The sequence below is a fragment of the Chrysoperla carnea genome, chromosome 2 (assembly GCF_905475395.1).
Source record: "Chrysoperla carnea chromosome 2, inChrCarn1.1, whole genome shotgun sequence".
Taxonomy (NCBI): domain Eukaryota; kingdom Metazoa; phylum Arthropoda; class Insecta; order Neuroptera; family Chrysopidae; genus Chrysoperla; species Chrysoperla carnea.
In genome coordinates this window covers 86,208,188-86,229,954 of record NC_058338.1, presented here as the reverse complement: position 1 = coordinate 86,229,954, position 21,767 = coordinate 86,208,188, and the positions used below count along the sequence as shown (strand labels likewise).

The window sequence follows — 21,767 nt, the reverse complement described above, 5'->3', positions numbered from 1 at the left end:
ATGCAGAAGTGTGCAAAGTTTTGGAGGTCTCTGTAGTTGCAGCCGTATGTTATATAGTAGATACAAATAATTCTTTCTATTGTTATTCTTCTCAATATTATACCTAGTAGAAGTAAAATGTGGTTTAAAATATGGCATAAATATTAATACTTACTAAGTCGGCATCAGTAACAGTTAATACAATAGGTTCGCCTTCACTATCAATCACTGGTGTACCTATCGCAGCATTCTCATCAACAAAACCTTCAACGGCTGTTGCGTGAATGACTGGCGGATTGGCGTCGACAGGTTTTACGGTTATCGATAATTTTGCTGTTGTTGAACGTTGTTGGTCTGATACTTCTGTTGCCTATTTTTTTTTTGTTAAATAAAAAAGTTATTATTATTAAAAAAATAATATATGATTTATATAATTGTATGGAGAGTATCATACATATACGTTACGTAAGAAATGTTATTTTAGTATGAGTTTGTGACCATAGCATTTAATTGGTTTTTTAGCTGCTGTGAACTTTTAAATTAAAAAACTTCTAGCCTGATCCAAGAAAAATGAAATAGCAACTCGATTCCACATGCACAGTAAGTGTAACATAAGAGATTTGTATAATTTCAAATTTTAATGAAAAAATCGATATTCAATTGTTTTTTGATCAGATAAGTTCCCAAAACTATACGGCTTTCAAAAATGAGTTCCCAAGATGGATTCATGCTTTAGATCTACCAACTAGTTTCAATCATAGACGTCATCAACTGGTCTCAATTATTAAAACAATGATTTTTATTTTAATAGTGTACTCTACTATGTTTGAAAAAGTAGGCACTTCAAAATGTTGATTTTCCTAATAAAAAGCCTCAAAAAATATATTTCGGCAAAACAAACACATTTTTTATTCGTGCAAACAAGTTTATGGTAACGTAACCAACAATTACTAGGAAAGCCATCAACAAATTAGTAATTGATGCATATTATTTTTTCGTATATGATGTGACATCATGGCGGCTCGTGCTTTAGGTCACTTGATATACAGATAAAAAATTGTTAATTTTAATATATAATGAAACAATAATGTGCTTTTATGACTTAAAATTAGAATATTTTAGTATATTTCTACATAAATTTAAATTTTTATCATAATTTTATTTTTACTACGGAAAGTACCCTAATATATAAAAATTAACTGTTGGATTAATTGTATTTAAAGCATGTAATTTTCTTACGTAACACTTTATTAAATTGACATACTCAGTAGTAATAATTACATTACACGCATGTTGGTAAATAATATATCACATTGTTAAATCGGCAATAACCGTCCGCCTAGTTTCAATACCAATTATTTATAATTATTATTATTTGATTATTTTAATTGAATTTTATTGTTTACATAGGGCGATAATTATATGTAATTTTATAATTTTTTATACAAAAATTTGATTAATTTTAATAAATTTTTAACGTTTTATAGGTTGCAAATTGAAATATAATTATCGTTATTATTTTTATCACGGTGTGAACTATAAAATTTGAATCAATTTTCAGAAAGTGTTCAGTTAAGACCGGTTTTTAATTAGAAATAGAAGAAAAATTTTGGGATGTCAGGCCGTAATCAACTCGTATGTCAGGTCAAGGTAGGCTTTTAAACAAATTTCTAAATAAAAATTTCAAATTGGTTCTTCAATTTTATGAGTATAGTAAGTTATGTACACAAAAATGCAATATTCTTTCATGTAGGAAGAGAGATTTTAGTTTAAAAACAAAATGCTTACCTTAATAATGAGATCAAATCGCTTCGTAACAGCTGTATCAACTGCCTTAATTTGTCTTACAGCACCCGTATGTTGATTAATTTCAAAAAAGTCACTGTACGAGCTTGGTGTACCACTTAAAAATGTATATCGTATTGGTGAATTTATTGTGTCCATGTCAACAGCTTGGATTTTCTCTGGATAAATATTTAATATACCAGATAATACGCCACTTGAAACCTTCAAAAAAAGGAAATATACCCAAATTAGCCAATTTTATTAAATAATCTATATAGCTGTGCAATAAGCCAGTCCTTAAGAAAATGTTGAAAATTTTTTTATAAAATTCTGATCTAAAAATAACAAAAATCTAGGTGAAATGTTGATAAGATTTATAACCTTCAAAATATTGTCTTATTAGAATTCGAATTTTAATTTTTAGTCATTTGAAGATGCATGGAACTCGAAAATTATACACGTTTTTTTATTGTAATTTCATATTTTTTAGAATTAGTTTACCTAAAAGTAGTCGAAAAAAAAAAGTTTTCGATTTTAATGAAATAGATGTTCTTGAGAGAGTTTGGAACAAAAAGCTATAAGAAAATAGGTGAAAATTTAATGAGACACATGTTTTTCAAAATATTTTCTTATGACTCCTTCCAATTACAAAACTTCGAAAGTTAGAGATCTGAGAAGCATATGGATGTCCATTTCGACGTCATTTTCGTACTTAATACGTTATAATTACCTTATAAAATAGTTTTTATAAAAATCGGGACAAAATTTTGCTGTCGATTTTTGCCATTTTTCCTAAATGACAAAAATTAAATAGGTACTTTTGATATTTCGAAAAAATGAAAAAAATTTTGTTGTATTCTACTTAAATAAAATTCATGATCTAAGACAATTCGGACACAAAAATTATAAAAAAACTACGTGAAATTTAATAAGGAGGCGTAAGGTTTCAAAATATTTTCTAATTACGCCTTCAAATTCGAAAACTTCGAGTTTTAGAGATTTGAGGAACATGATTTTCAAAAAATATATACTTCGTTAGATATTCTAGTAGTTCTATGAAACGTGATTGTTGTATTTTCAAATTATATGTTAACATTTTAATTAATTAATTATTTATTTCGAAAAATTAAATTAACAAGTGAAAACAAACAATTGACTGAATTAATTGTTAAAATATCATGCATAGTCAGTGTTGATTTCTTTATCACAAAACACATACATACATGTGACACATACATAACTGATATTCAAGTATGGTACATACTATAAAATTTCCGCCTAATTGACGCCCTCACGGGTAAACAGTAATGTTTACGAAAAAATGTTTCAAGCAAAAGTTTTTTATTTTTTGATAAAGAATATTTTTTACATTTAAACTTTTGTTCTATCTCTAACGGTTTACAAGATGGATCCTGCAGACTCAAGACCCAATTGACCTATGATGCTCATTTACTCGACCTCACTTTTTACGTCCTGAGTACGCTGTAAAAATTTCAGCTCGATATCTTTTTTCGTTTTTGAGTTGTCCTGTCCACAGACGGACGGACGGACAACCGGAAATGGACTAATTAGGTGATTCTATGAACACCTATAGCAAAATTTTGTGCGTGGCATCAATATTTTTAAGTGTTACACACTTGGGACTAAACTTAGTATACCTTGCATATTACATATATAAAATTGACTAGGGCAATAATTGAGAAATATAAAGTAAATATTTTTTTAATGACATCACAAAATTTTTAGTATCATTAAAAAATAATATTATTATATTAAAGTTACTTATACATATTATACATGTTAGATAATAAATATGCACTTAATAAAATGTAAAAATTTATTTCAATGTATACAATTTTAATTGGAATTCTTGAAATACTTTCACAAAACTGTTGTACTTAACAACAATTTTATATTATTTACTAAACTAACTAAACAAATTCGTTTATTTGCTGTTGCAATCGATATCTTTTATTATTTTACCATCTACCGATGCATTAAGATCGCATCAAATCAATGCATTTGTGAAACGAAACAAAACGAGAATACTTTCTTTCTCGTCTTGATTCGAAATTTAAAATTGTAAATTTCGTCTTAGAATTTTCATTTGTTGCATGAATTCATTGTTCTAAAAATTTTAATAAAATTTAATTTTCGATTTCATAATTACTACAGGAATTATTAGTCCTGGAGCCAGTGATAGTAAAACTGCACATACACGGTTTTCGAAATTTCGCATATGAGTCAAATCTAACGATAGGTACAATTTGGACTATGTAAATCCTTGCAGAAATATTTTTTGCCATTTTTTTTTTTATTTTTTACTAGTGTGGTAGATATTTTGGTAAAGTTTTGAGCTGTCACATCGAGATATTTCAAAAGTAGAACACACACCAAATTTTCCTTAATATAGATAAAATTTGCAATAAAATGGTTTCTTACAAATTAATTTCCATGAAAGTGCAAAATACTTGTAATTATTAAAAAAATAAAAAATATTTCTGCCAGGATAAAGCCTGGCACACCCAGTTCATATTGTATCTATCGTTAAATAGTATATTAGTTCATAAGCGAAATTTCGAAATCCGCGTAAGTGCAGTTTTACTGACACGGGCTCCCCGCTTATATAATTAGTTTTTCCACGAAACGAACTGGAAGAATTCATTAGAAACCACGAGTTTAGTGCATTTGTACATAAAAATATCAAGAATTGTTTTATTTGTGATATTTGACTGATTTTGAAGGAGAGGAATGATGTTTCTAAACATTTTTGAGCAAAACTTTATCAAAACGATATAGCTCAGTTTCGATTTGCGATTGTACACTGGTGAAACTACCACTTTATTTAAAGATTAAAAATTTTTGGAAATATACAATGTGGGATGAATTAATTTTAATTCGAGTTCTACCTGTATCATTCATTTTCAACGTGTGATAAACATAAAATAAGACTTACATATGTCGAATATTCTGGATTGATGCATGTTCCGTCCAGTAACATACATCCTTGATATATAAATGAAGGATCTTGATCATCGTCATCCTTAATGTTGACGGTTAATGTTGTTGTTGTTGAAAATCGTTCAGAAACGTTTCTTGCTCGATCCTGAAATTTGAAGAAAAAAACTTTTAGTTACTGTAGTAATACTCTACCAATGAAAATTTTTTTTATCTAAATTGATTGAAAAAGATAGTCAGTCATGATCAGTCAGACTGTCGACGAACGTAAACACTCTTTGTAATCACTAAAAACTATTATAATAATAATTAAATAAAAACAAATCATAAGTATCGCCATCTATAAACAGTTATCAGTAGTTACCAAAGATCAGAATCACTTAGTTAATACTTAATTATACAAATTTATTTATTATAACATTCAGTTTTTTCGACTGAAAAAAGTTATATTTTCTTAAGCTACGGAAAGAATGATTTTAAAATGATCGAAATTACTAACGAATGATTTCAAACCAGAAATTCAAGTAATTAACGATGAAATATAAAATATGGAATTATTTAAAATGAGATGCAAAATATAAGCTGTAAATTGCAACAAATTAAAAAATACATTTATTATTAACTCTTATATTAACGATTACCACAAATGATTAGGTACAAATTTACAAACACATAATGTGTAAGCTAATAAAACTAATTTCAGTAATTATAATTTGTAATAACTAGTTATAAATATATTTTTATCAATAAAATCTATTTACCTATTCATATATACTTCTTAATAATAATATAATTATTATAAAATAAAAAATATTTTATACCTATTAAGTCAATTATTATTCTATATATATAAAATATATATATAAATATTTATTTCTATAAAATATTAAAATAAAAAAAATTTAAACAATTTTAAGACAACAAATCTTGAGAGAAAATTTTAGAATAATTTCAAAGACGGGTGTGGTTTAATATACTTTTTTTTTATATATTGTCTTTAAAAACAATCTCTTTGTAAAAGAATACAATGTATATTTTTAATAGCGGCAAGTAAATCGCGCGAAATTTACTAACAATAAAATTTATTGTATTTAAATTAAGAAATTATTTTGAAGCGAGTATTAAAATTATATGATTTTTATCGTGGAAAAAATAACTTTTTGCTTGTGTACGAGACAAAGCGACGTTTTTGATTGTCTATCAATGAGAAAATACAAAAGCTTTATTAGTTCGATATCCTTCTAAAATTAATTATTTTTTGATAGATTGCATTGGTGTACTTTTTAAATTATAAACCCAAACAATTTTAAAATTTCTAAAAGAGATATTTCAATATTTTATTATTACCAGTGCTTTTAGATAAGCTACTAGGATAAATTTTCTATAGATCGAAACATGTACATCTTTCAGGGTTTTATTGTTTGAAAGGTATTGAAATTTTTATTTGTACCCTTAATTAAGACTTTTAAACCTGAAAAAGCATAGATCTCTCGACAAGATTAACAAAACGTTTTGATAACAGGAATCTATCTAATAGGAATTATGTTGAAAAAGATGCTCCTATATGTACAAGTAAGCTTAAGCACCATGGAATCAGTCCTGTTGTCTCACCCCTTGCTGCCTCGCCCCTGCACCAGCAAATATGTAAGGCGTTGCTGTATACTAGCTCTGCGTAAATATTTGAAGCAAATTACATAAATGTCGTACAGAAATAAATCACGTAGATATTCGGAAATTGACGGGAGATCAAACATTTTTTTTAACTTCCGGTACCGAAGTTACCGGGTACTTTCGGTAGTGAAAAATAATTCGATTTCGATTTCGAATCATAAAAGCACATTTTTATAAAAATTAAAATTAAAAATCGTAATTTTTAAACTGTATATCACGTGACCTAAAACGCGGGCAAGCCTGATGTGATGTCATATCGGTATGAACCGCAGACCATCAGTTAGTTCATTGTAGACAGCCGGGTATAATATATCCATAGATAATAAATATTTATATTTATTATAATTAGTTGTCTATGAATATATCTGTCAAACTTATCTGTGTTATTTCGTATAATGATAGCGATATTACGTCACCAAATTGGATGCCCGCGTTTTTTACAGTTTAAAAAAGGTTTAAAATTTAATTTAAGTTTTTGGCAAGAAAGCGTGTGTATTTTTCCGAAATAAATTTTTAGTGGCTTTTTATTAGCAAAATCAACATTTTGAAGTAAGTACTTTTTCAAATATAGTAGAATATTCGCTTTAAATACTTATGCAGAGCTAGTATTCAGCAACTTCATATGTACCGTGCAAAACTGACGCCATGGTGCTTCAACTGACTGTTACCTACAGGAGCATCATTTTCAACATGATTCCTGGTGGATCATTTAACTTCAAAAATTTTAGCAAGGGCTTGAAGACTATCGGTTAGTGACAGCAAGTCTATTTTAGATTAACATTCCCAAATAAAAAGAAATATATTCCTATTCGAACTTCGATATCAAAATCGAACATATAATCAGAAATATACTTCAAAATTACATCACTCCCGGTTTTTTTTTTGCTGGTTTAAACAAGCTTGTCATTATGGTCCAATTATGAAAGTAGCTTACCAGATGATGAAAATATCTATAACTGCCTAAAACACGCTCTCAAAATTCACTGGCTACAGACACCAATCTCGCGAGTTATAACAGAATTATAATAAATAAAATACAACCCCCCCCCCACTATTTATTGTAATTGATAGTTAAATTTCGAAGCTCATAATATTTGTATACTTTCGTATTATAAACTTCGATATATTTTTTTTCAGGTTTATTCATTTTATTATTAGTAGTAAAATGCAAGAAGTCGCCCTTTAAGCTCAGTTGGTTAAGGCGCAACCAATTCCGTCCGCGGTATGCTTAGGGTAGCGGGTTCGATTCCCGCCGTCGCAACAAAATTAATTTAATTAATGGTTGTGATGGGCTGGTGTAGTAAATGGTATAAGCATGAAGGAGATGCACTCAGCCTCCGAAATTGAGAAGCTGATAAATGAAATTATCAGGAGAACGGCGGTAAAAAAATTTATATGATATCACAATGGGCTCTATAGCCTAAGTGTGTAATAAGTTTTAAACATCGCTTATATTTAATTTATAAATCAGAATTAAATGGTATAAAAGAATTACTATAAGTCGATTTCATATATACTAAGTAGTGAGCAGGTAATAAATAAATAATTACAGATAAATCGTCTTTATAAACATGATTTAAATGTGTAACAAAAACTGTATACAATTTGATTATTACTTAGATTAAATTAAAGACTATTATTGTAAAGGATCATCAAATATAGTCAAATACTTTTAAATTTTCCTTTCTTTAATAATTCTTTCATTTTATTGAAAATATGTGGTATTTACAAATAAATAATGGATTCTATTTTTGTATAATTGTATTTTTAATGATCTTTTTTTTTTCATTAAAAAATTCTACAAAAAATGTTGGATTATTTTAATAACGATTTAAAATGATTTCGTCCTTAATTTCGTATAATGGTCTAGAAAAGCCTGATTAATGATATAGAAAATATTTTTATTGTTTATTTTAAATAGAATTACTAATTCTGAAAAACATTTAAAAAATGGTTTTTATCCTATTTAAAAACTTGAAATTTAATAATTTATAGTGCAGTAAAAAGTATGTTTATTTGATGACAGATATGCTCACGAAATCAGTTTTAAATGTGAATTTTGTAGTAAAAAAAAAGCCAATTACTGTACAAAATGCTGAGAGTAAGAATGAAATCTCTAATATATATAAATATAGGTTAGGTTAGGTTATATTGGCTGTCCACGAAGGACACTTAGGCTATAGAGCCCATTGTGATACCATATATTTGTTTTACCACCTTTTCCGCTGATAATTTCATTTATCAGCTCCTAAATGTCAGAGGCTGAGTGCACCTCCTTCATGCATATACCATGCACTTCACCAATCCATCACAACTATTAATTATATTAAGTTTGATGCGAAGGCGTGAATCGAACCCGCTACCCTCGGCATACCGCGGACGGAATTTGTTATGCCTTAACCAACGGAGCTACCAGGGCGACGTATATTTTATAATATTATATATATAAATATATACATCTGTTCGCTTTTCTGGCTAAGGCTCAAAAACGATTTGATCGATTCGAATAACTCGTTTTTAAATATGTTTGTAATAATACCAGGAAAAGCTTGGTGGTTAGCGGATGGGCAAAGCGATACCAAGCACAGACTAAGAATGAATTGAAGCTGCATGCGAGCTCCAAGTATTAGCGGATGGGCAAAGCCATACGAAGCATTGACTAAGAATGAATTGAAGCTGCATGCGAGCTGCAAGTATTAAGCTTATTGTTCGTGAGAGAGAAGTAAAGTTTTTGTTTAGTAGGTGGACTAAGAAGTGATGGGCTAAGCAAGCGAGATACGCGGACTGGTTTAACATAGCTATTTAATTGGAGTTGCAGGTTAATTAAGAATAATAATCAATGATCAACAGCTATAATCAAATAAATTAAAGGTGAAACGAAGTTCACCGTGTCATTTAGTCACATATAAATACATTTGTGAACATACCGATTAACAATATCGAATAAATTATGTCGGCTACAGTACCCAACAATCGTTGGAATAAATCGTCTTTAATTCGTTTGCGCTATAACCCTGAGGTGCAAATTTGTTTGGCGCAAACAATTATAAAAGTTGACAATTGCTATTTTTTGTGAAGAATGTATACTATTATCTATTTTTAATATACTAAATTTGTTGGCAGCAGCTGTTGTGTTATTGGAGCTCATTTGGGGTGGGAGGGGGGTATCTCTCTTGAGAACCCGGTTCTCAGAAAAGGCTGGAACTCAAGTGTTATTCAATCATAACTGGAACCCGACAATATAAATTATCCGTCGTTATAAAAAACCCGATGATATATTCATTCAACGGTTCACACACATGTTAAAAACGAATGTAATCTAGACAATTTTAAAAAGAAATAAACAATATCGTTTTATATTACTTAAACAAAGATAAAACATATACAGGTAAAATATATGCGATAGAACATACGTGACAGTTCTAGAACTTGGTAGACCGTACGGTAACAATTGATTGTAACTATATTCAAGTTAACTACAGTCAAGTTTTATCATCTATCAGAATAATATTAACATAAAATATTGTGAACTATATTGTTTTGTATGCAGTAAGAATAAACTCTAATTAAAAAAAAAAGATCTTTTTACAGGGTAAACCTTTTATGAAAACTCATTTTAAATTTTATTCCTCATAAAAATTGTTTGTAATTTTAATTAGATTGCAGACATGTTTATTACAACCCATAACTATTGATGTCACATTTTATTAAAACTTTTAACAGCCAAATTATTCAAATTAGACAGTTCAGTATAACCGTTTTTATTGATGTTAAAATTTGTACCTAATTTAAATAAATAAGCCTTTAATTTTATAAAATGAAAACAATCCATTCGTAAAGTACCATGAACTGGTAATAGTATACTCTATATCGTGCTACATTTATTAACACTTAAACTTTGAAATGTTGTAGGTGTAACCTGATTGAACAACCAAAAATAAAAATAACATAGTAATCACTAAATTTAGATAAATACGATGTCGAAATGATAACAATAATGATAAAAATTTAATGGTCTCCTAAATGAATTGATTTTATATTAAATTGGTTTGGTATATTCTAAATTTATTAGATAAACCAGTTGCTGCTGGAAGGAATTATACTTAACTTCCGTAGTTCAATTTTTTAACACGTTTATATTACTTTTACAACCAAAAATGAAATAAAATCTTATAAGTCAATTTTGATCCATTTCAAATGGTCCGATGAATTTGAAATTAAGCACACATATCAAGATCCGATGGAAATACAATAATTTTATGGTTTTATCTTAGTATCTTGAGCAGAATAGCCAGGATAAACGATCTTAACATGATTACTCTAATAATATTATCTTGAAATACGGATAGTACTCCTATGTTTAAAGCGTGAGGTGGTCGATAGTTGTCAAAATTTAAAGAACACAGAGAGTACCATGCTTTTGATTTTAGATTAAACTATAATTTTTATGATGCGATATTTTAGCCATAAAGCGTGTAAATAGCCAGTTTTTGGTATTATTTTCAGCAAGACAAAATATATATGCATGCATATATGCATTCTTAAGTAATCTAAGAGTACACAGGAAGCCGCGCTTTTTTATAGTCATAAGCCCTTGAAATTACACAAAATTTGTCTTACTAACTTTCTAATAAATGCCAATTTTTTGTTTTCGCCTCAGAAATCCGTTTTCCCATAAAAAGAATGCAAAAATCCAGTCTTAGGCACATTTTATTTACGAATACGAATGTAACTTGGTTTATAGAAATTTAAAAAATGTTTATTCAATCTTTAGTCGCGTGATGAGAGATTTGCTCACGCGTTCTGCACATGCGTCAAATAATTCTTTAACTTTGTAAATCATAACTTCTAAATAATTTTATATAAATTTAATTTTTAATTAACTAGCTAGTTAAAATTGTTTTATTACGTGATTATTGAATGATGTTAGAGACAAATCAAATAACCAATTTATTTTAACTAATTTCACCATATTTCTATCACAAGTTTTTAATTAACTGTGTACGACTTAAACTAACTAGCGAAAGTATACGAACAGGTCCTTAAATTTCCAAAGTTAAATTTTTTTTGCTTACACTTTTACTCTAGTGATGAGAGAAATTCTCACAAGTTCTGAAGGACATGAAAAAATTATTGTACCTATACCTATTACTTTTTTATCCATATCCGATATTCAGTCAAATATTTTTTCTGCCCAAAAATTTCCAATAATGTGCAAAAATTGCTCATATAGTATTTTTCCTCATTTTTGTGTTGGTCTTCATATGTGTAAGTTATGACTCTTAATCGATTTTGATCAGAATTTGTTACCAGCATACAGTTACCTGTAAACAGTTTTTTCTTGCAAACTTTGGCAAAATAATGCCTAACGGATAATTTTTTTTAAAAGACTTAATTTATTTTTCAACTATAAAAAAAAACTTTTAACAATAAGAAAACCGACTTCAAAAGAAAAACTTTTCCAAAACAAATTAATATGCACTAAAAAGTAAAAAAATAACGATAATATAATGTAGTTATAATTATTATTATTTTTGGAGTCGGTTTGGAAAAGTTTTTCTTTTGAAGTCGGTTTTCTTTTTGTTAAAAGTTTTTTTTTATTTTGTGAATTTTAGTGAATCTGAAGGACACTAACTAATTTATTACTAAAAAAAATCAGTTGGCGTGATATTGAGGTATTCGTCCTCTTGTCGTGCATACTTAATGCAAATTTAAGACTTTTGTGGTTTTCTCATGGATGCCGTTGCCAGAACTGGACTAAAATGAAGGGACCACACGGGAAGCACTAGCTTTCAAGCAGATAAAGAATCATCAAACTCGGTTCACCCAATCGAAAGTTCTGAGATAACATACATTAAAAAAAAAAATACTGTCGAATTGATTACCTGCTCCTTTTTTTGTTTGAAGGCGGTTAAAAATTGAAATTATTTTCCTATAATTTAAAAACTGTGATTCCATTATATAACGTGTTTTATGGTAAATAAAAGCAGTAGTAATAATGGAAGTAAAAAAACTGATTGTTATATTTATTCAGAATATATTGCCAACTTAAAACAAAAGTTTTCTAAAAGAACTTTTTAATAATATTATTATTATATTTATATTTACATTTATATTTATATCGATATCTTCCGTAAAAGATATTTTATCTAACTAACTATTGGTAAGTATAAATAACTAATACATGTATTTTATAAGTAATGGGTTCTAAAAATTATAATTTTCTAATAACGGCTACTTTCAATTCTTGACCACTTCAAATAAATTATTGAATTTTTTAAAATAAAATTATCATGATTTTCATTTAAATTTATTGTCTTCTTTTCCTGGTGTATGAACGATACAGTTTTATTTTATATTTTATTACTCTAGCAAGTTTCTTTCTGTCCTACCCTTATCTTCCTTATTCCTTTATCAAATTTTATGATTCAACCCTCATTGTCAAGCTTATTATGTCTAGGTTTGACGAAAAATATATTCACGGTCTAAAAATGTACCGCTTAGGAAAAAACACTATAGACAAATAATAATTTTAACGAAAAAATTACATAAATTTAAATATAACTTTATTAGACAAATATGTTTGTTTTTATAGATGCTCTCCTAAAAGACATATAATTACTATTCTTAATACATGTTCTCCTAATATTAATTTATGGACATGACTTTTTTCACCACTTTTCTACGAAATTTGTTGTTTGTTGTTTTTGAGCCACGGATTACGGTAATTGTGGAAGCGAAATTCCGCATGGGTCGTGCTAGTCTAAGCATATTAAATAAATGCAATTTTTAATATATAATAAAACTAAGCGAACAAAGGTTTTAGGTAAGTACGAATTTATTTAATGGTATGCAAGTTTCAAGAATGCAATTCGAAAAGAAAAAAAAATTCTTCACTCCTTTTAATATGGTTTTTTGTCTATCTATTTTTTTACTGTTTCCTTACTCCAATAAATCGTTTAACGCCTTTCTTTCCCAAACTTTATCCGCTCAACATTTTACGTTATGTTTAAAACTGATATAGGGCATAAATACACGTTTTCTGGGTTGTTTATCTCCTACTTCCCTTCTAATAATTACCATCGAATAAATAATAGCAATGCCTGTCGAGAAACTCTACCGTATCTAAATAAAAGGACATACCTCTAAAAATGTTAATTTATTCTATCTTTGACTCTACATCAATTTGTTATAGGTAGAGTGCAAATTAAATTACAAAAAGAGCAAGAGGTGTCATGGGACCCCCGGTAGGAACTATATTCTTTTAGTTATAATTTTTGTATTATTGAATAACAAACACAAGGATGGAATGTTAATAAAATTCTATTTAATAATTTTTTTGAAAATAATGAAAATAGACCTATTATTATTAATTATGATTATTTATTAATAATTATTGGTAAATTACCAAAAACCAGAATAATTTTATTTTCATTACTGTTCACACTGCTTAATTAATAATCAGCACAAAAGATGTTTTTCAAATTTTATGTGAAAAGCCATCTATGAACAGTAATTAGAAGTTACCAAAGATCAGAATCAAATGTTACCTCACAAAGTCAAATTGAAAAAAATCTATTTATACAGATGGATGTCAACCTGACGATCTTTTGTATGAGCACCGAGAAAAAGTGTCGTTCGGATTTTTTTTGGGTCTAATCTATAAACTTCTTTAGAGATAAGTATATTTAGACCGTAGGACACCACGGGTCTTACGATTATTTTTCATCAAGGCTGTGTTTTTTAATGAGCATGATGACGTCATATTTGTCGGGCAGTTAAATATTTTGTCCGACAAAAATATTGCACCTATGAGCTTGTATATCACCTCGAACATTCCGTACTTAAGTATTTTTGAATACATACATGGTTCACTTTTGCTGAATTGTTTAATAATTATTAATGTTATCAAGTGGTCATAGTGTCCGACAAATTGCCTGTTCGGGTTTTTTCAAACGATAGCTCAAATATGATGTCATCATGCTCATTTGAAAACGCAGCCTTTTCGAAAAAAATCTTACTGGAAAGTTTCGTGGACTGGTCAAAAGGAAGCCACTCACGAAGTGTCAAGTGTGTATTCACATTATAAAAAAACGACGGTGTCCCACGGTTTAATTCTGTTATCAAGCCACGAACAGAGCTGTAGATTCATTCAAGGTATATTGTATACGGGGAACTATACTTTACCCTACTATATCTTAGATATAGAATTATTATTTACAAATCAAGATTAAATAAAGAATATTATTCTTAACTAACCTATTATATGGCTTAGTAATTCAAAAGCCATTGAGATGATTTAAATCAAAATATTTAATGCAAATAGTTGTTTATCAGATACAACAACAATAATATAAGGAGTATCTACTAAAAGATACCACAATCATAGATAGCAGTCCATATAGTTAATAAGTAATAAAGAATATAATATATAATCACAATAAATTTGAACAAATAAAATATTCAACAACACAGTTAATTATATTTTAAATCATTAAATTATATTTATATAAATATAATATATAAATGTAGTTTATTTATACTATTTAATAATATTATTTATACACTTTACGGATCATTTATTCTGCTCATGATAGTAGTTAACTAGTGTACTAAATACTTATGATTATTATGAATGTGTGTACTGGGTATATTCTTGTTTATTTGCAATGGTTTTGTGTTTGTATTTATATGGAACAATAATGTACAATTATATATCCCTTTATTTATGGGAATATTTAAGGTAGTTCCTCCGCGACAGTCCAGTCAAAAAGTTTTGGACTAATACTATCATTCAGCGCATTAACTGTGCTATGACTACTATGAGTATACCATATATTATTTTCACAAGACTGTAGTTCCTCACTACTGTATCTCCTATACGTATAAACACACACACTATGATATATACCTTTACCATTAGTCTTTATATCCTCTCCACAAAAAATCATCGCTAAAACGAGTTATTTATTTAAGTTTTTTATCGAAACTATATGGTAAATAATTTTTATTTTTTTAAATATATTTTCTAAATATAGTATTCTACATTATATTAGTTTTTCATAGAGATGGTGAACGTCATTCATTGATAAATAAATATAATATTTGTAAATTTGTGTATTTTTATACGCTTCTCCCATGTACACGTACAAATTGCGTCACTTTTAATTGCTAATATCTCATGTATGACATGGTAAATCATCTTCTAATTTTAACAGCAAGTGTATTATGAATTAAATATTTTATATTCTGAGTTTTGAGAAATTCTTGAAATATCACTTTCGTGTAGGTACTACCTTAAGGAAGTTTGATGGTATTTTGTTTTGTGCATTTTACTGGATGGTTCAAAAATACACTTAAAGGAAATGAAGCATATTTGGACTATCAGTTTGGTTTTTGTAATAACTAAAAAAGAAAAAAGGGTTAGCCCAATAAAAAATTCATAAAATTTTTGAAAAATTACTTAGTTTTAATAATACAAACAATAAAATAAACAAAAATTATTACCATTAAACAAAAAATCTCCAAAAGCGTGATTTTACTTAGTGTGCAGGTAATTTGGAATCTTGCCTTTTTTCTCTGATAATTTCCTGCACTTCTAATTATAAAATTAATATATTTTTGGTATGACTGTAATGGTCATCGAGAATCGAGTGCACTGGTAATGCGTCTGTTGGTTTTGCAAATTCTACGAAGTGTTGAAACGATTGCGTAAGTAAGTTAGTTTGGACCCATCCCGATGGATGTGCTTTTCCTATAGAACCAACGAGTGCTCCTCTCATTAAAGTATCAGACGTATTTTTTGTAATTTGTAGTTGCTGAAGAAGTCTCAATAAAGAGACAAAACGTACAATCGGATCAACTATAATGTTCTAATTTAATATTATTAGTCCAATTTCCCTGTGATTGTTAATTCGAAAATATGTTCACTTTTGGTATTCCAAATTAACAACATGCCACCTTAATCTAAAACTCCATGTCAGCCTTCTATTAAAAGAAATATTCACAAAATCAAATTGAAATGATAAACTACAGATTTTTCAGAAATGTCCAAATGGGACCGCGTTTGCGGTACTCATTGACTTTGTATGCCATGTGACGTTATGCTTACGGTACCAAAACATAGATGACATTTACATTAATAGAATTAACTGAGTATTCTAACTACCTGCAGTAGTCCATATTTGCGGCCTTTCCTCTATAAATTTTAGGGTCAGGAATTTCTTCCCCAAAAGATGAATAAATTATAGTTTAAAAAAACTTAAAAAACATACTTTATTGCATTAAAAAGTGGATAATTATATTATCTTTTAAGCTTTAAGGTAAAAATAGTCTAAATCTTTGGGTAACAAAATATAATTAAGAAAAAATTCATAATTCATCATATTGTTTTCATAATTGTTTATTATTTTTTTTGTTGTGTATTCACTCATTTTTATTACACTGATGTTTAACAAGTTGCTTATTTTCAAGAGAACGCGATCATTTTGAATGCGATGCTACAAAAATAAACAAATCATTTTGTTTTTAAGATTAAATTTTCATGCGATGAAAGAAATAAATGAATAAAAGCCAGAAATTATCTGCTGTTTCTATATGCATTTTATGCTTGTGATATGTCAACACAGTTTTTGCTTATACCATTTTCGAGGGATTATACTAAAAATATTTCTACAAGAATTCATTCCCAGCTGTTTTTAGTCATTTCAAGAATTACAAAAATTAAAAATATTCTTTGGCTAAGAAAACCATTTTTTCATTGTGGTAGTGATTGTCGGAATTCTTTAGATTTTTTCATTTTTAAAATGTTTGTATTTTAAAAGATATCCTTGCGGTTCTTACCAGGTAGCAACAAATGAAGAAACCCTAGCTATATTTTCACTGCTTGATTTATACTTGAAAAAAACCAAAACAAAATAGTTGGGTTCCATGTTAACAAGTGTTTATATATTAAACCCATAAATAATAAAAATTATAAATAACAATCTGATTTCATATAAAACACCATTATAGACTAGGAGATGGTGCAAATTAATTCATTGCTTATCACGAAGTGAATTGTTAACAAATCGGAGAATTTATTTTTTTAATAAAACGAAGAAATATATTTAAAACAAAGGGAAAACAAATAATTGACTGAGTTAATTGTTGAAATATCATGTATAGATAACATTGATTATGCAGTCGTTTGTTTTTTAACGTCATGTAAGCGAAGAAACATCGCCACTCTTAGAGACCCACATATGCATACATGTTACATACATCTAGCTGATATTCCCATATAATACATACTTTATAATTTGGGCTCACACGGATAAATAGTGATGTTTACGAAAAAATGCTTCAAACAAAAGTTGCCCTAAGACACCTATGTGGCTCATTTACAAACTCAACCTCACATTTTACTTCCTGAGCACGCTATAAAAATTTCAGCTTGATACCTTTTGTCGTTTTTGAGCTATCGTGCCTCCAGGCAGACAGACAACCGAAAATGAACTAATTAGGTGATTTTATGAGCAAATATACTAAAATTTTGTTGATAGCATCAATATATTTAAGGGTTAAAAACTTGGGACTAAACTTAGTATACCTTGATATATTTCATGGATTTTCTATTTTTCGAAATCATTGATTTTCTATTTTTCGAAATCGTTAGAAATTTCTGTACTCTAAGTTCACTAAATACTCAGGACTGAATTTTTTTAAGGAAATATGTCTGTTTTTCGCGATTTAGAAGTTACCGGTAACAAATGATTAAAATACCTGAAATGAAATAAATTTTTAATTATTTTTTGACACGAGCTCTCGGTCTATTAAATGACCTTTTCTATACAATCAATGTGACATCTATAAAATAAAATAAATTAAAATAATAATAATATATGTTTTGTATAAGCAACATTTTCACGTCACAAATCATTGCTAAAAATATAATAATTAACCGAATCACACAGCTGGTGTCACAATTGTTTCCATATTTTGTCTGTTATTTAAAATTTATGAATATTATCAAAAACATAAATTTTATGATTATATTATGTTTCTAAATTTTAATATTTCATTAATAATTATAATAATATAATGCCCACATAAAATATCAACTTTTTTTTTCGAAATTTGGTTTTAAATATATGTAGTTTTAATGGGATTTCCATATTTTATGCTGCAATAAGTATTTAAATTCCAAACTTATTAAAAACAAGTGAAAACAAACAATTGACTGAGTTAATTGTTGAAATACCATTCAGAGACAGTGTTGATTATCACATTACACATACATACATGTCACATATACATAACTGATATTCCCATATAATACATACTATACAATTTACGCCTAATTTGCGCCCTCACGGATAGACGGTGATGTTTACGAAAAAATGTTTCAAACAAAAGTTGTTCATTTCTTGATAAGGAACATTTTTTTACATTTAAATTTTTGTTGTATCTCTAACGGCTTACAAGATGGGTCCTACAGACTCAAGACCCAATTGGCCTATGTTGCTCATTTACGTACTCGACCTCACTTTTTACGTTCTGAGTACGCTGTAAAAATTTCAGCTTGATTTTTCGTTTTTGAGTTATCGTGTCCACAGACGGACAACCGGAAATGGACTAATTAGGTGATTTTATGAATACTTATACCAAAGTTTTGTTCGTAGCATCAATGTTTTTAAGCGTTTCAAACTTGGGACTAAACTCAGTATAACTTGCATATTACATATTTGCATGGTATAAAAATATAAAAAACTTTTTAAACTTGTAGATCACAAATACACTTATTTTGTATCAGGATCAAAATTTCTCAAGATAGGTTCTCTTTGGCAATTGCTCAGCCGTTATAAACCTTGCAGCCATTATAAATCTTGCAGATTTTGTATTGCTATGGACCTTTCATAGACGGATTATTTTATAAATTACTTCACTCTTGGTTCAAAGAATAATTCTTATTTTTTCCGTGTATTTAAATGCAAGGTGTATATGTATAAAGTTTTAATTAGATCAGATTTCAGATTAGTTTTAAAATTTTTTTAAATCTAAGGCAAAATGACAAACTTATGCACCATTTGTCAGCACTTCCACTTATTTGTGACTAAAGAGCAAACTTTACAAAAGAACAAGTGAAAACAAACAGTTGACTGAATTAATTGTTGAAATACCATGTATAGACAGTGTTGATTACTCTGTCATATTACACATACATACATGTCACACACATATAACTGATATACCCATATAATACTATAATTTGCGCGAAATATGCGCTTTCACGGGTAAACAGTGATGTTTACGAAAAAATGTTTCAAACAAAAGTTGTTTATTTTTTTATAAAGAACATTTTTTATACTAAAACTTTTGTTCTATCTCTAGCGGTACCAAGATGGGTCTTACGGACCCAAAATCCAACTGACCTATGTTGCTTATTTACGAGCTTGACCTTTCGTTTTTGTGTAATTGGACAGACGACAGACAGACAAGCGAAAATGGACTAATTAGGTGATTTTATGAACACCATACCAAAATTTTGTTCTTACTATCAATTTACAAACTTATATTTTAAGCGTTACAAACTTGGTACTAAACTTAGTATACCTTGGTATATTTCATATACATGGTATGCAAATTAAAAATATTATATAAGAAAATAAACTTGAATAAAAATAATCGAAGAGGGTTAAATTTTATTTAAAGAAAAATACGGACGTATATCACTCTCAAATAGACGCAATAGGAGATCCAGAATTTTTATTAAGTGAAATTTTATCAAAGTGCTTTGTATGAAAAGATAACCTGAAAGTTTCGCTTAGAGCGATTTTTTGACTGTCATTATTTAAAAAATATTTAGATTTAAAATTAATTTCAATATTCATATACCAATATTATTGTTATACAATCAGGATCAATCAATGTTTCGTCCACAATTGAAATTGATTTTGCAATAATTTTACAATTTTAATTTTTAACTGTTAAAAAAAATGCAAATTCATCTTGATATAATATGCATATTGCACATGTCATAAAATGAAGGAAAAAAATTTTTTGTAAATAAAATGAATCTATTACATGTTTAGCGCATAAAAGACCTTTTTGAAAATCTTGCCTGACTTGTTGTCGTTCAAAATATTTTTTTTTCAAAAAACTTCATGTCATAATAAAAAGTTTTTAAGAATCTTTATATAATTTTATAAATACACAAAAGTCCATGAATATAATAGACATGTAGACAAAATATAAGTACTGAGTGGGAAAATAAAAAAATAAGTCGGGTACTATTTTTAAATAAATAAATAATTAAAAAAATTAAAACCCGACTGCGTTAAAACAAATCTGAAAAGAAAGAAACAAGTCCAGTAGTTTACATGGCGAATTTAACTAAGTGGTTAGGATGCCACAAACTAATCCCCGATGGATAATATGTAGTCCAGTAGTTTACATAGCGACTTTAAAAGTCGGGGCCCATTACAATCTATACTGACTCAAATTTTCACAATAATAGGCCCCGATTGTTAAATTCGCCATGTAAACTACTGGACTTGTTTCTTTCTTTTCAGATTTGTTTTAACGCAGTCGGGTTTTAATTTTTTTAATTATTAGTTCTTCCATTTAGGAACTAGTTCTTCCATTTAGGAGCTACGATGCCACAAACTAATGCCCGATGGATAATATGTAGTCCAGTAGTTTACATAGCGACTTTAAAAGTCGGGGCCCATTACAATCTATACTGACTCAAATTTCCACGCTAGGAGGAAAAATCACAAGTTTATCCATCCATCAGCTGATGGATGGATAAACTTGTGTTTTTTTGCTTGTTTAAATGGTAATTTTTTTTGAGAGTTTAAAGATCATTACTTCTTTTCTGGTTGTTATCGAGTATGGAGCTCTAAACTTGAACTTGAAACATTGCGAAGGCACTTTCGATAAAATTACTTTTCATAGAAAAAAATCAAAATCAGTTCACCTGCTTAGGAGGTACGATTCCACATCCAGACACACAGATACACACACACGTTAAACTCACAACCCTCTTTGCTAGTCAACGGTTAAAATAGAGAACGGGGTGGGAATAATAGTAGATTTGAACTATTTTTCAGCGCTTCCATACTTAAAATACAAACAGTTTTAATACCAATTCAGAACGATTTGGCTTTTCACGTCGATAGTTTCTTTTTATTTTGAATATTTCCCTATTACGAAACTTGTATCGACCTGTATGTACACATTTCTTATCTTTTGAGAACACACAGTATATATTTTGTACTTACCGATTTTGCAAAGCTACTTTTACACTTTACAAAAATGTGTAGGTAAATTGAAAACCATGACATTTTGAACACTTGTTTTTTGCATCATTTTATAGCAAAGTTTTTATTTTT

General features: G+C 28.4%; 1 protein-coding gene across 1 annotated transcript in view; it reads right to left on the bottom strand.

Moving 5' to 3' along the window:
* The window catches only part of LOC123293007 (cadherin-99C), a 182,991-nt gene that overhangs the window by 12,169 nt on the left and 149,055 nt on the right, over positions 1-21,767 (bottom strand). The window contains exons 7-9 of the mRNA XM_044873722.1: positions 4,721-4,870; positions 1,768-1,986; positions 155-349 (exon numbers count right to left, since the gene is read on the bottom strand). Of these exons, the coding sequence (XP_044729657.1) occupies positions 155-349; positions 1,768-1,986; positions 4,721-4,870 (564 nt within the window). The remainder of the gene's footprint in view (positions 1-154; positions 350-1,767; positions 1,987-4,720; positions 4,871-21,767) is intronic.